Source organism: Alligator mississippiensis, chromosome 1, assembly GCF_030867095.1.
Source record: "Alligator mississippiensis isolate rAllMis1 chromosome 1, rAllMis1, whole genome shotgun sequence".
Lineage (NCBI taxonomy): Eukaryota > Metazoa > Chordata > Crocodylia > Alligatoridae > Alligator > Alligator mississippiensis.
In genome coordinates, this window is record NC_081824.1 from 134,168,639 (window position 1) to 134,185,187 (window position 16,549).

The 16,549-nt window shown below is 41.8% G+C and overlaps 1 protein-coding gene across 1 annotated transcript in view; it reads right to left on the reverse strand.

Annotated features, from left to right (window-relative positions):
* Window positions 1-16,549, reverse strand: part of NOX3 (NADPH oxidase 3) — an 80,956-nt gene that overhangs the window by 24,038 nt on the left and 40,369 nt on the right. Inside the window, exons 8-10 of the mRNA XM_059724171.1 lie at window positions 13,726-13,818; window positions 9,348-9,601; window positions 388-550 (exon numbers count right to left, since the gene is read on the reverse strand). Coding sequence (XP_059580154.1) covers window positions 388-550; window positions 9,348-9,601; window positions 13,726-13,818 — 510 coding nt within the window. The remainder of the gene's footprint in view (window positions 1-387; window positions 551-9,347; window positions 9,602-13,725; window positions 13,819-16,549) is intronic.

The window sequence follows — 16,549 nt, forward strand, 5'->3', positions numbered from 1 at the left end:
GTTTACTTATAGTAATGTTCAAATATCCTTCCTCACTTCCATATTTATTTGATGTCTACATGCCAAGGTGAATTGTGAGGAGATGCTACTGTGCTTGAAAGCAAACTGTAACGAAAATGTTCAGTTAGGCCATCAGTAGAGTATTTCGGCATTAACAAGCATTTTACCTAAGGCCATTCTGGAGATTCATTAGATCAACTGGACATCAGACTGATGAAATAGTACCTCCATTCCAACAGAAATAAAGGCAAGTTTTCCAAGGTTAGATGACCTAGAAGTTGGTCATCTAATCTAGACAAGAATTAGTTTATTAAATACTGTCCCAAAACCAGGGGATGTGGGGACAGTGAACTTTTTGAATGGAATCATAAACAAACTTCCCCCTACCTTCTCCAATATCAGTTCTGTATTAGGATTGCAGCTTATATACCAGATGGATTTTAGAACAGAGGCAAATGGAGTGACTCCTATTCCTGCTGCAATACACATGCTGACTTTATAGTGAAAAATATCTGTAGTTGCAGCTCCATATGGTCCATCCACAGTCAGTCTGGAGAAATAAAATAAAAGTTGTTCAAAAAGTCAGCACCATATCAACATGACTTAAAATGAGGTATGTGTTGGGCTACATTTTCAAAAGCTATGCCTCTGATGCATATGTAAAAATGGCATGACTAAAATGGCACATAAATTACCTTCACAAATAGATTTAATGTTCAGGGGGTGAAATTTAATAGCAAATAAACCATTTTTTGTGAAATGAAAGAACAAGAGCGCCCATGTGGGTTAGGGGCCTGGCCATCTATTTAAGCATGCAATTGCAATTTTCAGGCTTTCTGAAATGTGATTAGTCATATAATTGCATGTCCAAATTTAGCAGAGGCATTTGCATATTTAATTATGATTTACTGAAAAGCATCCTGCTTTTAGAGCTTTATTTTCTGCATTGTATAAATCAAAGCAAGAAGGAGCAGATTATTTTAATCTTTTTTAAAAGTTCTTTATACATATTAAAGAAAGAGAGATCATATGCATTTCTGAACTCTTTCAGAGAAGCAAGTATTTCAGAGATATAGATATGGAAAAACTAACTTTGTAGGTGAGCTAAAAGGGGGATTTGAACGAAGAAAATGTGTTCACATATGCCATCTTCTATAATCAGCATTTTTCAAAGAGGATTCAATACAATTTCTAGAATAGAACAGGATTTCAATAGAAATTAGATCTTGAAAATGAAGTATTAACAATCCTCTATTCCATTCCTTTAGGAAACTAGAATGTTAAAGGCCTGTACAGAAGTTACTGGCCTGAACAGGCTTGTAAAGTGGGTGGATCTAAACCTAATGATGTTTAACACTGAGAAATGTAAAGTGCTCCATCTGGAGAGAGATGATCCACAAAATACTTACAGGCTCAGTGGTGCTACACTAGCCAGCATCACAACTGAAAGAGACCTGGGGGTCTTGCCCCTAACTTCTATGAATCCATAAATCTATGAATCTATACTTATCATGTGTTAAGCATGCAGAGAGTGTTCTAAAGTCATAACTGAACAGACATTCATGGCTCAGAGAACACCAAAAATAGCAGATCATGCTCTAAGTTAACCCTCAATGGATGTGGTATCAGACTAAAGCAGTTTAGGTTAGAGCATTTTTGAACATCTGTACTATATCTCATCCCGTGTTAAGGTAGAGCTCTGCTTCTCTGCCCAAGCAGTGGGCCAGCCCTGCCCCCTGGGCTGCACTGACCCAAGCCCTGCATCCTCACTGGTCAGCAGCTTGGCACCAGGGTATTTTACAGCCTGGCCAAGGAATCTGGGGTGGGAGGAAAGAGGTCTTTGTTGAGTGAACAGTGGCTGCATGTGCCTGGGGCCTGGCAGGGCCATGGTGTAGCATGGCTGCTGCTGCTGCGACTGCCACTGGCTTTCTGCAGGGAGTGGAGCTGGTGGGGAAAGGGTGCATATGTGTCTGTCTCTCCAGTTTGGCCCCAAATAACCCAAACGGTGGGGCTTATCACTTTTCCTGGATTATTGTTTTGCAATCTGACACTTGTTTGAACCATATTAAAAGTGAAGTTTAAATACTGTAAGTAAATAGGCAGATGTGGGAAAAGTTAAATATAGTTATATTCGTTATATATAAGTTATATATAAATATATAAAAGTTAACAAGATAGGAAGGAATAATTAATGTGTAGTAGTGCACACAACTGCAAAAATATTCATCACCTAAAAATCTATTATTTTTCATGTTTTATTGTTGGTTTGCTTATGTCCTGCAGCATGAGTTAATATTTCCCTTTTTCAGTTACCCTTAACTTTTGGTTTGCCATTTTTTCAAAGATTTCCAATGATAGGCATGTGAAATTGCATATTAAACAGCAGCTAGGCATGCACTAACAGTTTTTGAATGTTTGGCTTCAAGTACAAACATATAGCTATAGACACATCTATTTTTTCTGTCTATGGCTGCTTTGATCATGCTTAGGTAGCTCATGTTGTACCTAAGCCTGCATTTCCTGGGCACTCAAAACTCCTATTGAAGTCAATGTGAATTTAGGGTGTAAAAGGCGCATAAGATGAGACTTGTCATCAGCTGTGTAGATAGCATAGGAATACCCTGCACTTGTATGACAATGCAAGACTTAAGACCAATACCATAATGAATAGTGGGTGACTGAGGAACCAGCCCCAGGAACCTACTTAGGAGGGGTGCAAGAACAGCAGCTATTGATGCTACCTGCCCAGCCACCACAACTGTGGCTACTGGCCCACCTCTGCTCCTACCACTGCTGCCCAGGGTGTAGACCTTGGATTTTGCCTTTCTGCAGGACTCTCTGCATCAGTAATTTTCAGTCAGGGTGTTGTAGCACTCCAGGGTGCTTTGAGATCCTTTCTAGGGCTGTGCGAAATGGCACCATTCCATTTCGATTTGCGTTTCGATATTTTGACAGAACAGCATTTCGTTTCGATTTGAAACTGCTGTTCTGTCATTTCGTCCCATAGGCTATAATGGGGAAGCTAGAAACAGCCTATAACTTTGTAATTTCTAGCCTGATTTGGATGAAACATGCAGAAATGGTAGCCCCTTCTGACAGCATGAATCCTGCCAAGTTTCAAGGAGATAGGTGCAGGGGTTTTGGGAAAACAGCACCTCAAGCTGCAGACAAGCAAAACTCGTGACATGGGTGATACTGTGTGTGTGTGTTAAGGCGCATCAGGGTGAAAGCTGCAGGGTTGCTAGCCCCTGCTGAGGCCACAAAGCTTGCCAGCTGTCGAGGAGATAGGTGTAGGGGGAGTCTGGGTTCTGGGACCCTGCACCCCTAGCTGCTGACAGGCAAAACTGGAACGCACAGCTCAGTAACTGATACCAAGGCAGAAAGCAGGGCAGTTCAAACAGTGCTGCATTTTAAGCAGTTTTTCCATCTCTCCCCCAGACCACTAGGATTGGAAGAGACCTCAGAGAAGGATGACAGTCACTGGCCAGCTACACAGTCAATAATGAGAGCACTCCTTCCCCACTCTTCCCCCTTCCTCTCTTTACTTTAGTTCCTGTTTCCCTGTAGGCAACCCCAGCTCGAGCTTCAAAACTTGAAATGTTTTGAAAATTTCGAACCATTTCAACTTGCCTCGTTTCATTTCGAGGCTGTTTCGAAGCTCTCTGTTTCATTTTGATTTTGCTGTCTCGAGTTTGAAACGAGTTGAAACAGCGCTGAAACGAAATAGCTGGCAAAATTTCGCACAGCCCTAATCCTTTCAAGGGTGATGTATGGTGCCACACAACGTTAGCATTGTTAGGTGTGGAAACATGATGCACAAGATTAACCCAGTGATTTCAAATAGGAATTCATAGTGTTAAATACATTTGGACTTCCTGTGGTCTGAGTTCTTTGCCACAGAAAAATTGCTCTATTATATTCTTTCCACAAAAAAACAAAACAAATGAAAATGAAGAGCTGGCATTTTCTGAGGGCTACCTTGAGTCTAACAAGGGGTGCTTTGAATCTAGAAAGGTTGAGAACTGCTCTTTATATGAAGTATTTGGGGAATATTTATGCATAAACTTTTAAATAGGTCAATAAGGATTTAGTAGCATGATTCCCATTATTAGTAATCAAAGCTGATAGAGCAATCCCTATATGTTGCTTTAAAAATTCAGTATTATCAGTCTTTGAAACTGGGGATTTTTACTTTGAAAATAGAATTAAACAAAGGTTACTTAAGACAGACTGAAGGCCTTTGAATATATTGCTTTTACAGATCCTATAGGAACTGCATATTATGCCTGGTGAGTCACAAAATCAGTTCTTCTGGTAAACTATTAAGGGAAACACAAGCAGCTGCCATGAATCCAAATGTTTCACACCTCAGTAGTCTTTGCCTTATACTTATGTAAAGACTCATAGAAACAGGGAGTGGCAAAAGGTCACCTGAGATGTACAACAAATATTGGGTTGCACAGTAGGGTAGGTAATATTTCTTGCCTAATTTTTGATACAATGAAATAAGTTAAGGACGTGATTCACTGCTTGTTAGAGAAGTACAATATGCAATTCCTACATTGGTGAGTGACCTAGGCAATTTCATTTGGGAGAAATAGTCAGCATTTTTGTTTTGTTTTGTTTTGTTTTATGAGACTTTGGAGGTTTTCTGCACCATTTCAGGAAATGTAACATTAATTGATATAAAGCAGGGGTGGGCAAAATATGGCCCACGGGCCACTAGGCCATTCTATCTGGCCCACAGAGTCCCTAAAAAAATTTAGAAAATAAATATTTATCTGTCCTTGGTTCCTGTCAAAGATGACAGGAGCCAGGGGCAGTAGGACCCAGAGGAAGCCCTGGTGGGCTCCTGCAACAGGAGGGTGCACCCAGCCTCGCCCCCACTGCCGGAAGCCCCACACAGGGAAATTCAGGTAAGAAGTGGGGGTGGGTCAGGAGAGGACCATGCCTGCTCAGGACATGCTCAGGCATGGGCAGCCCCACGTGGGCTGCGAGCAATTGCAGCATGGGGTCCCGGCCACGGGGAGGGGCCGCTTTTCCCCACGCTCAGCACCAGCTTGTAACCCACCACTGCTGCCAGCCTGGGCCCCATGCCGGCTCTGAGCTCACCTGTCGGGGCTGTGCACGGTGGCAGCAACTGCTGGGTGTGGAGGAAAGCAGCTCCCCCACTTGCTGTGCCAGGCAGTGTTTGCTGCTGCTGCCTGCCTGGAGCTCCCATACTGTGCAGCACAAAGGCAGCAGTGGCAGCCACACCACAGCCTACCATGGTGGGAGCTCTGGGTGGGCAGCAGCAGCAAACCCTGCCTAGTGGGGCAAGCGGGGGGGCCACTTTCCTCTGTGCCAAGCAGTTGCTCCCACTGTGACGCAGCCCCAACAGGCAAGCCCAGAGCCGGTGAGGGGCCCAGGCCGGCAGTGGCAGCGGGTTACAAGCTGGTGCTGAGTATGGGGAAAAGCAGCCCCGCTAGTGCCCTATGCTGCAGCTGCTTGCAGCCCATGTGGGGCTGCCTGTGCCTGTTCAGGACAGCCCTGCACAGGCTGCAAGTAGCTGCAGCAGGGAGTACAGGCCACGGGGTGAGTGAGGGGCCTCTTTTCCCCGTGACCAGCACCAGCTCATTCCCTGCTGGTGACCACGGGGTTGGTGCTGTGCACTGCCCCCTGCCTATACTGCAGGGCTGAGGGGGGCACTGGGAGTGAGTGTGCATGGGAGCCAGCGGGAGCGTGGGGCCCACACCAGTGTCCTGGCGCCAGTGCCGGTGGGGCCCAGAGAAGGGCAACAGGACACACAAGACATAGGGACATTGGTCTCAAGATGGTGACTGGGGGTGGGGCACCTGTCAAGGGGCGGGACTACCCATGCAGCCCTCAACAGCTTGCCAAAACTAGGTAAATGGCCCTGCACCCAAAATAATTGCCCATGCCTGATATAAAGCACACTGCTGCATCTAACCATCGAGTTGGTTGAGGCAGCTTTCCCAAAGCAGTAGCAGGGGTTGAACTGGTTTTGCGATAGTCTTATTATTTTATGATGCAGCTTCTTGCAATAGCAAGGGACTGAAATCAATTATATGAGGCCCCTTTCAGTCTTAAATTCCTATCATAGAAAATTAGGGCTGGAAGGGACCTCAGGTGGTCATATAGTCCAACCCTCTGCTCAAAGCAGGACGAGCCCTAACTCTATCATCCAGGCCAGGGCTTTGTCTAGCCAGGTCATAAAAACTTCCAAGGCTTGAGATGCCACAACCTCTTTGGGTAACCTGTTCCCATGTTTTACTACTCTTCTAGGCCGCATCTAGACATGTGCAGATCTTTGTTTCCCCGGGGATAAGTAGCAGCACCACACCTTGTGTCACTGCTACTTGTCCCCAGGGAATGCCCATGCCACGCACCCTCTGGCATACAGCAGATTACCCCAGGTGAGGTAGGGGAGGCTGGGGACAGCTACTGTGCTGGCCCCAGAAGCTTTACCTGGGGTACTGGGGTCCTTGGGGAGCTGCAGCCATGGCACTCCTAAAGCTAGGAGCCTGGCCAGCAGCCAGTGTGGCTCTGGCAGGCCAGGCTTTGGTTTTGGCCAGCTGTTGCCATGTGTGTTGCCCAATTTGGTGGGGTTTTTTTGGTGTGGGTTTTTTTGACCCTGGGATCTCCAGGGGTCAAAAAATGTCCCCGCACTGCAAGGTAGCAGCATGGAGAATGTCTGCATGTGTGGTATGTGGTGCTGCAGATGGGTCTGCAGTGCTACATGCTGCACATCTGGGCTCTTCTGGATGCGGCCCAAGTGAGAGTTTTTCCTAATATCTAATCTAAATGTACCTTGCTGCAGCTTGAGACCACTGCTCTTTGTTTTGCCATCTGCCAGCATTGAGAACAATCTAGCTCCACCCTCCTCAGGTAGTTGAAGGCTGCTATTAAAATCCTCCCTCAATCTTCTTTTCTTTAGACTAAATAAGCCCAGTTCCCTCAGCCTCTCCACAGAAGTCATGTGCCCCAGTACTGTAACCATTTTCATTGCCCTCTGCTGGACTCTACAATTTGTCTACATCATTTCTGTAGTGGGGGCCCCAAAACTGGACACAGGACTCCAGGTGTGGCCTCACCAGCACTGAATAGAGGAGAATAATCACTTCCCTTGACCTGCTGGCAACACTCCTACTAATGCAGCCCAGTATGCCATTAGCTTTCTTCACAACAAGGGCACACTGTTGGCTCATATTCAGCTTACTGTCCAGTGTAACCCCCAGGTCCTTTTCTGCATTACCCATTGTTTGTATTTATTACCTTTGTCTGTTAACTAACTAGAAAGCACAGCTACTATTTTCTTCTACAATTATGAGGGTAGAAGCCAGATCATTTGAATCCCAGTGATTACCAGCACACTTAATTCACATGATGAGCTGCTCAGCAGATTGCTACAGTTTTTACTTCAAAAGCCAGTGTTTCTCTAGTCATTTGAAGCTCATCAGTGGTTCCACACAGCTGTTAGCTTTAGCTCTATGGGTGTTTTTACACATGATCTGGGCTGGGGAGGGGGCACTTGAATTAGAGCACACTCTAATTAAAGTACCTGCAGAGTCTTGTGTATCAGCATCCCTACACTTCAAAATGGCAGTGGGGGTGCTTTAATTAAAGCTCATCGATTGAGCTTTAGTTAAAGTGCCCCTGCTGCCATTTTGAAGTGTAGGAATGCTGATACACGAGATGCAGAGGCTGCTGGAGCACGCTAATTAACACTGTCCAGCAGACCTGATTAATCTATAATTACAGCCTCCCTACACATCTGCAGATACCCAATATGACCCAGAGAACTGATTCACAAAACCTCATCCTTGCAGCAGGATATCTGATCCTGGAAAGTAGCCAAGTTCTGTTGCATATAATTATGTTTGTTTTCTTTTTTTTATTAATTAAATCATAAATACCGTTTTTATTTAGAATCAGCTTTGTATTCTAGAGATTTTTTTCACTGTTAAGTCATTAAATAGCTTCTGTTTCAACTAACATTTTTACTGCAGGTTATTTTTTATATAGTTAGTCACCCATTTAGTTATTATTTTTAGGTACTAGAGATGACTAAGTTTTGTTTTTGTTTTATTCTTTTCTTAAATGTTGTAATATATTAAGGGGGAAATTTTACAGGGTGTGTTGAAAGATGACATTAGGGGCACTAAAAGTTTCCAGGCATGGCAGGGAGCCAGATAGATCCTCTTCCACTGTAAATCAGCAAAGTTCCACCGAAGTCTGAGGACCCATGTCAGTTTACAACAGCTCACAATCTGGTCTACATGCTTAAATAATTTTGAAAATTGATTTTAATAAGATGACTTTAATAAGAGACTAGTAACATACTAGTCTCTTCTCTGAGGGTATGATGTAAAGCCCAGAAAAATAAATGGGGGATCTTTCCTTTGACATCAGTAAGCTTTGGACCAGTCCAATGCTATCCCTTACCTATATATTTTTTATTCTTCTATTTCTCTGATTGCTTTCATTGGTTGCAGTTGGATTCCCATACAGTGTATAAGTTAAGCTTTTGTCGTCAATCTAGCCATGTGAAGTTATACCGCCATAGTCATGTTTCCTTCTTTTTGATTCCCCAGTTCATTACAACGCCCTTGTCCAATGGTATTTACTAAAGGGAGTCCACTTTGTTACCAGCCCTTTCAAATCCATTGGGATTCTGGTTGCCCTGCCCTATGCCTTTCCTTTTTTCCTGGCACCTCAAACAGGGTTGCAAAAAAATCAATATGCTTTTGATCCATCACGTACAACATAGGAGCAGATGCTTAGCTTGTGTAAGTCAATATAGCCCCATTACTTCAGTGGACCAATACTGATTTACATCAAATGAAAGTCTGGCTTGCTGTCTTTATCAGTACTCTATACACATCTGTCATAGAGGAATAAAGGTTCCTGAAGCCAGGCACTATGTGGAAGGAAATCACTGGGAGGAGGTGGGAGCAGATCAGGGTCTCTGGAGAGAGAGACCGCAAGGAAGCTGGAAATAGCAAACTGGGTCCGTATTGGGAAGTCAGATATATTGATGGGGGGCATTATAAGATATATATGCAAGTACATAGATAAGAAGCTAGCATACATAAAGAGCTGGTATCATTTTCATCCAGTTCACAAATGCACAGATACAGGTATGTGGCCATATTTACTCACAAACTGATTCTGAAACTGATTGTTGAGTGATTATTTGTCATCAGTCATCTTCTCAATGATAATTAAGAGATCTAAGTTAATTTCTATGTCTACCAAGTTGCTCTTTAGCAAGGTGGCATATTGAATTGGTTCAGGAATTTTTGTCTAATCCTGCAACAACAAAACATGCATATACATATTCAAACCTTGGTAGCTTCCAGGGTTCCTTAAAGGCTTTTTCCTCTGCTCCACAGGCCTTGAACAGAGCTCCAGTCCAATCACCAACAACCCGGATATGCACACTGAAGAATTCCTCTTCAGGAGCAGATGTGAGTGTGAAAGGATGCCACTCCAACTTTGATATGGAAGGGCACTGTAGAAAAATGTACTGGCCAGGCTCCATTTTAAAGCCATGTTTCTTCATATGAAGTTCAAGGACTCCAGAGGAATGGGTCACTACCTGGACCACAGTAAAACCACAATAAAAGATGTATATGTCCTGCAGTGGTTAACTTATGAGTTCAAGGTACTAGTCATTTTCAGACAGTTACAGGCCTCTTAGCATTCACTTCTACTTGCCTTCAACCAAAGGGTTATGACAAGTAGCATACGCATCACTTTTGGCAGTAGATAATGGACTATACCGTGTGTCATAATGCTACTCAATCACCAGTAGATTGAGAGCTTCCATTGCATATGTTAGACATAATTTTGCATTCTGAGTTTGAGAAGTAGAGGGAATCCTGTGTAGGAGAACACACTTTAGGTTGTTTTTCAGTTTAAGAGACCACACAAAAATATTGTCAAAAATACAGAATTAATTCTTCTCTCATATCAAAGTAAAACTGGTCCAAAAATAGATTTTATGGAGTTAATGCTGATTTATTCCAAAGTAAAAAGAATCAAACCCATTGGGCATGTCTACACATGTGCATTTACTGGGCAGTAACCAAAATTACTGCTCAGTAAATACAGTGACTTATGCTGGCTTTAGTGTAAATTTGATACCTGCATTAAGCAATGATACCTGCATTATGCCCAATTAGTTACTGTACAATAATGCACATATTGATGCCTCACTGCACAGTAACACTGTGTGTGTGGACTGACTTGGGACTCAGTTGAGTCCCAAGTCAGTCCACATACAACATTAATGCACTTTAATACCTGCACATGTATTGGCCTATTTCTGCTTACTGCATAAATGAACATGTAGACATGCCCACTGAGCCCAATTCTAGTTAACTTTAATAAAAGCTCATTGAGTTAAGAACCCATTCTATATCAATATAATGAATGATTGCTTTAGACAAGTTTGTCCACTGAAATTATCATTTTAGCATTGCTTTCTAAAACTTTGTGAAATCATCAAGATCTCATCTGCCATACCTACCACTTACACAAGGTAAGTGTGATTCTGATCTCTACTTTTTTCCTGCAAAACAAAATTGACTTAAATGAAATTATTCTTGATTGTCACCAGTGTGAGAATATGTAGGCAGATCCTTCGCTGACATGAACTGGTAGAGCTCCACTGAAGTCAATACGACTATGACAATTTAGGATCATAAAAAAGTAAGGCTAGAAAGGATCTCAGAAGCTCATCTAATCCAACTCCCTGCTCAAAGTAGGATCACCCCTGACAAAACCATCCATGTCAAGCATCTCTCCAACCTGCTTTTGAAAATTTCCAGGGATGGCTATTCCAAAAGGTCTCAAAGTAGCCTGTTCTAATGCTTGACCACCCTCCTAATCTCCCATCTAAATTTCTTCTGCTGCAGTTTGAGGCCATTGTTCCTAGTTCTGTCCCCTGTGGCCACAGAGAAAAGTCTATCTCCATCCTCTTCATATGAGTCCTTTATGTATTTGACGACTGTAGTCAAATCTTCCCTCAGTTTTTTCTTCTCCAGGCTAAATACTTCTACTTCTTTCAGCAGACATATAACTGGCCTGGACTACACCTGGGACAGTTTGTCCTTCTCCCTCTCCCTGTATCTTTTTTGTAGGACTCTGGCTCCAGAGACTCCAGTAGCCGGCAGTGGCACTTTATGCTGCTGCTGAGGAGAGATGTCACCCCATCATTTTGACACAGACATTCATGTAAAGAGGTAAAAAACCCCACCATTTTTAGTGGCAAAAATATGGGATAATATCTCACCCCACTAGCAGTGAATTCCAGTTGCTGTCACCCATCGCCATTCACTAGAACTATGTTTCCCAGAATGCACTTCACTCACTGATACATGCTCCTGGGCTTCTGTTGCTTGCTGCCAGGACAGCAGCTAGAAAGTGCAAGAGAAAGGGGAGCAGGGTAAGGTGCCTCTCACTCCATTCTGGCACCTCCTTTCGCTTATGCATTGCCTGGGGCTTATGCCCTGCTCACCCACCCATCCTTATACAACTGTCTTTCAGCCTTTCTTCACAATTCATGTCCTAGAATAATTTGTCACTGTCTGCTGGATACCTTCCAATGTGTCCACACCTTCCTTGAAGTGTGGAGTCCAAAACTGAACACAGTAATCCCGGTGAGGCCTCACCAATGCTGAACTGAGCACTTGATTTGCAAGAGACACTTCTGTTAATACAATCCAGTTTGCTGTTGGCTTTTTTTTTGCAATAAGAGCACACTGTTATCTCATATTTAGTTGATGGTCCACTGTGACCCTCAGGTCCTTCTCTATAGTACCACAGCCCAGCCAATCATTTCCCAGTCTCTATTTGTGCATACAATTATTCTGTCTCAAATGCTTAAATTCACATTCCCCTAGTTAAATATAATCTGATTGATTGTGGACCATTTTTCCAGTTTATCCAGATTATTCTGGATTCTAGCCCTGCCCTCCACAGTGTCTGTAAATTCGCTCAACTTGATATCATCCACAAATTTGCTAAGTGTGCACTCCATCCATTTGTTCAAATCATTAATAAAGATGCTTAACAATACTGGAGTCAGGACAGGCCCCTGGAGAGCCCCACTTGATACCTCCTCCCAACTAGACATTGATCCATTGATGGGTAGCTGCTGGGCATGATGATCCAACCAGTCATGTATGCACCTTACAGTACTTTCATTTACTCTGTATTTACTTAGCTTTCTACCTTGCTATAGGTATATCACATCCATTGCTCCTCCACCATCCACAGAGCCTGCCACCTTACCAAAGGAAATCAGACTGGCCAGTCAGGACTTGCTTTTGGTGAATCTATGCTGGTTGCTCCTAATCATCTTGCTCTCCTCTAGGTGCTTCATGATGGATTCTCGGAGGACCTGCTCCATGATCTTTTCAGGTATAGAGGTCAGGCTGACTGGTCCTTCATTCCCTGGATTGTCTTTCTTCTCTTTCTTAAACATGACACTATAATTGCCTTTTTCCAGTCATCTAGGTCCTCATTTGATCTCTGTGAGTTCTTAAAGAGGGTAGCTAATAGCTCTGAAATTACCTCAGCCAATTCCTTCAGTACCCTAGGGTGCATCCCATCTGGCCCTGCTAACTTGAAAGCATCTAGCTTCTCTAAGTAATCCCTAACCAGTTCTGCCATTAATATAGGCTCCTTGTCTCTATTTTTGCTGCCAATTTCACTCATCTGATAGTTGTCTCTATTTGTGAAGACTGAAGTAAAAAACCCATTAAATATTTCAGCCTTCTCTGCATCATCCATATCTAGGTTGCCTTCCACATTCAGTAAGGTACTTACACGTCCTATTGTCTTCCTCTTTTTTCTGACATACTTGTAGAATCCCTTTTTATTGTCTTTTACATCGCTTGCCTCTTGCATCTCAAATTGTGCTTTGCCTTTTCTGATTTTCTGCCTGCATGCTCGTGCAATGATACTCTTATACTGTTCCCCAGCAATATAATCAAGTTCCCACTTTTTGCTTTTCAAATCACTAGGTGATACCTTTCACAACACCTAGAGGTCTCCAGACCTTGAGGATGAAATCCTAGTCCCGCTGAGGTTGTGCCATTAATTTCAGTAGGGTTAGGATTTCATGCTATGAGCTCAGAGCAGGAGTGACATTATTTGACCTCAGGTCTGTGTCATAGTGTCATTAGTCTGTTACTTTGTAGTTCTAATTTGCTTATATATAGAATGTTCTTGGGGACTTATCAAAGTGGGTTCAAAACCTAAAAGAAACCTCCAAAAATTTGTCAAACTGCAAGATAATAATGGGAATGAAAGCAACACTAAGGATAAATCTGTAGAGCATATAGAGCAGTGATTCTCAACCAGGTTGCCGGGACACCCTGCAGGCCAAGAGATCTTTTGAAGGGTGCTACACGATGTGAGGGGATAAGCAGCTATGAGGACATAAATGTAAGCTCAGGCTCATCCCTGCCTGGCTGCTGCCCGCCCCAACTGCCCAGCAATTCTGCAAGAAGGCAAGCACTGTAATGAATAAATTCATTTTTGAAATGGGGCTCTACTCAATTCACAAAAATTTTGGTGCCTCAGGCCCAAAAAGTTGAGAACTACTGATGTAGAGACTACCAACAAAATTTAAAAATGAAAATTTCTTCTGATAAAACCATTTAATCTGCACTCTTTTTTTTCTCTCTCGGGCATTAAAACTGTGTTACATACCTTTGTAATGACCACTTTTTGCTGAGATCTCCAGAATCTAACGATCCGTTCACAGATATGCAACACCATGGGACCCAAAAGCCATTTCCAAGTCTGTAAAAAGTTACACATGAACAAAAATCTTAAAATATGAAGTGTTTTAATTTCTGGTAAAATTCTGCCATTAGCAGAAACCGTAATTATTTGACCTTTCTTCTGTAGCTTTTGATCCACCTAACACAAGAACATTTTTCTTGTACTATAGGACAAAACTGGCATTCACCTGCAACGGACAAAATGGAATTCTTAACAGGTATACTACAAAAGCAAAGTTAATGGCATCTGTAATCTGGCCAAGACCAGTCATTGAAAGTCTATTTCTATTAACAGATAAAAGGATTCATTTACTTTGGGGCTGTATGTAAATGCTATTGCTAGGTCAGGAAACATATAAATGAATACATTCTTGGACAATGTTCCATTGTTTCAGTCTTCTGCTCCTGGCAGAGATGTATGTAGTGGAACCACTGCAAAATTTCAGTGGAGTCTGATAGGAATGTCCAGCTTCTGTGTGCTCCCATTGTTGGCTATGAGACTTCCAGTATACAGATATATGCTGAACTCACTAGGAACAGGTTCAAAATGTTCAGTCACACTGAAAATTTATATTTTCATGCAGTCGATTAGGCTCTCCTGTGTCAATGATTGTCCTTAGCTAATCTATGATACTAAGATGATCCTATTGTAGATATTATAGATGATCATTGCACTTGCTGATCATATATACTGATCATTATAATGATCAAAGATACTTAGCTGATCATGTACATTAGCTGATAATAGTACTCAGTTGGATAATTAGATATAAGATAATTAGATATAATTGGAACTGCAAGATTAAAAAATGCAGACATTTATCTCTATAGAGGTCACCATCATATTTCCAGTCTAATATGTGGAAAAGTGCACATAAACATCACTTAAGCTAACTGGAGACCTGAAAACAAAGATATATAGCTTTTAAAACCACTAAGAGTAACTTTTTGTTTGCTGAAATATTGAATTTAACATAGAAGAGGGTGACTGGTTTATAAAGCATGTTTTTATAAAGAACTAAATCAGATTATGTGGCTCCTTTAAAAAGTGTTAAGGGGATGGAGTTGTAATTTTTCTAAATTGAGTACTGAAAATTAAATTAAAAAGATGTTTGAATTATCAGAACAAATAGGCAAAAGCCAGTACATTCTGAATTAAAGCAGAAACTCATATCTTCCATTGTCCCTAAATACTATAGGTGTCTCTGCACAGTGGGTAATTTCACATGTCCTGAATACATTAGCATATATCAAGGCACAATAATAATGAAACCTGGTTTTCTCCCTTTTATTTGGACTACCTGTAAATAAAAACATGTGATGGGAATTTTAAAACTATGTGATGTCCTATGCAAGAGCTCAGCCCAGGCTCTCAAATGTGCACTGGTTCAGCAAACTGCTTTAAAACACATTCAATTTAAAATGTCTTTTGGTTGGTTAAGAGTAACAGAACATCCGCCAGAAGTGGCAGGCTCCTAAGTGATAGAGCTTCATGCCTGGTAATCAGGAAATTTGTATTCTTGCCCAGGCAGTGATTTCTCCTTGCAATTAGAATGAACTGAAATGGTGTTGGACTGGCTCAAGATAGGGTCTGATGATATAGGCCCTGACACCCATATATTAATGGCATTGTGTCACCAACCTCAGTGGGAGCAAAATCAAGCCCATAGGTGTTAACACATACAGTACAGGCTAGTACAGGAATCTCATTATGGTTTTTACCCTTTGGATTTTTCAGCTGAATACAGAAGTACCTATCAGATATTGTTACAGCATAACCCATTTCCCATCCAGCAATATAACATTCTAAGGGATGATCTATGTTTCATATGGTATTATCACAATCCATTAAAATAATGTGACTTTGTAAATATGGCTTTGAGTATGCAGGAAGGTGTGGCAAGGAGACATAACAGAGAGAAGGATAAGTTCACAAGTTAACTTGATGATAATTAACATCAGGGCATGCTGCTGGAAGCAAGCTTCAGTCTGTATTCACAGTACATAGCTCTGTATTGATTTTTATGGGGACATTGTAGCTGAAATTTTAGAAAGGCATTTGCTTCCTCATTAATATGTGGGTTGGATAGGGCTAACAATAGTTTAGTTTAAGAAAAATCAATGTCAGCCATTGAGAGCAATATTAGATACTGAATGTTAATTTTTCCTTTATTTTAAAATTTCTCTCTATATTTTTTCATTTTGAAGAAAACAGCATCTGAGCAGCCCAAAATACCTACATTTGAAATGTTAAATAGTTTTCTTTAGCTGATAGACATCTGACATGCTACACAGGTCTGCCATTTAATTACCCCCCCCCCCCCAAATGGATTTGCAATCCTGCAAACCAGCATTCTGTGGGACATTTTTCTTGTTTTTCCACTTTTCCCTTTTAATTCCCCACTACTAATTCTGTCCTTTTCATCTAGTGTAGGATTTTAGAGAGGCATGGTGGGAACTACATAACCCAAAGCAAGGACATAATTTTATTTCTAACTTCTCTCTGTGTTTTCAATCATTTCTCCTGGTGCAAAAACAGAAAAAAAATCTCTTATCTAAATCTCTGCATTTCCTGTTGCACAATATTTCTATTTGTCTATCCTTTTGCCTACATGTTCTTCAGACAAGGACTGTCTTTATACTTCTATGATGAATGCCTCAACAACATCGTTGATACTGAATGAAAAATGAATGACCAATATAAAAAAAGGAGTTCATAATGGATTTTTTTTTAATAGAAAGGGTGCTGT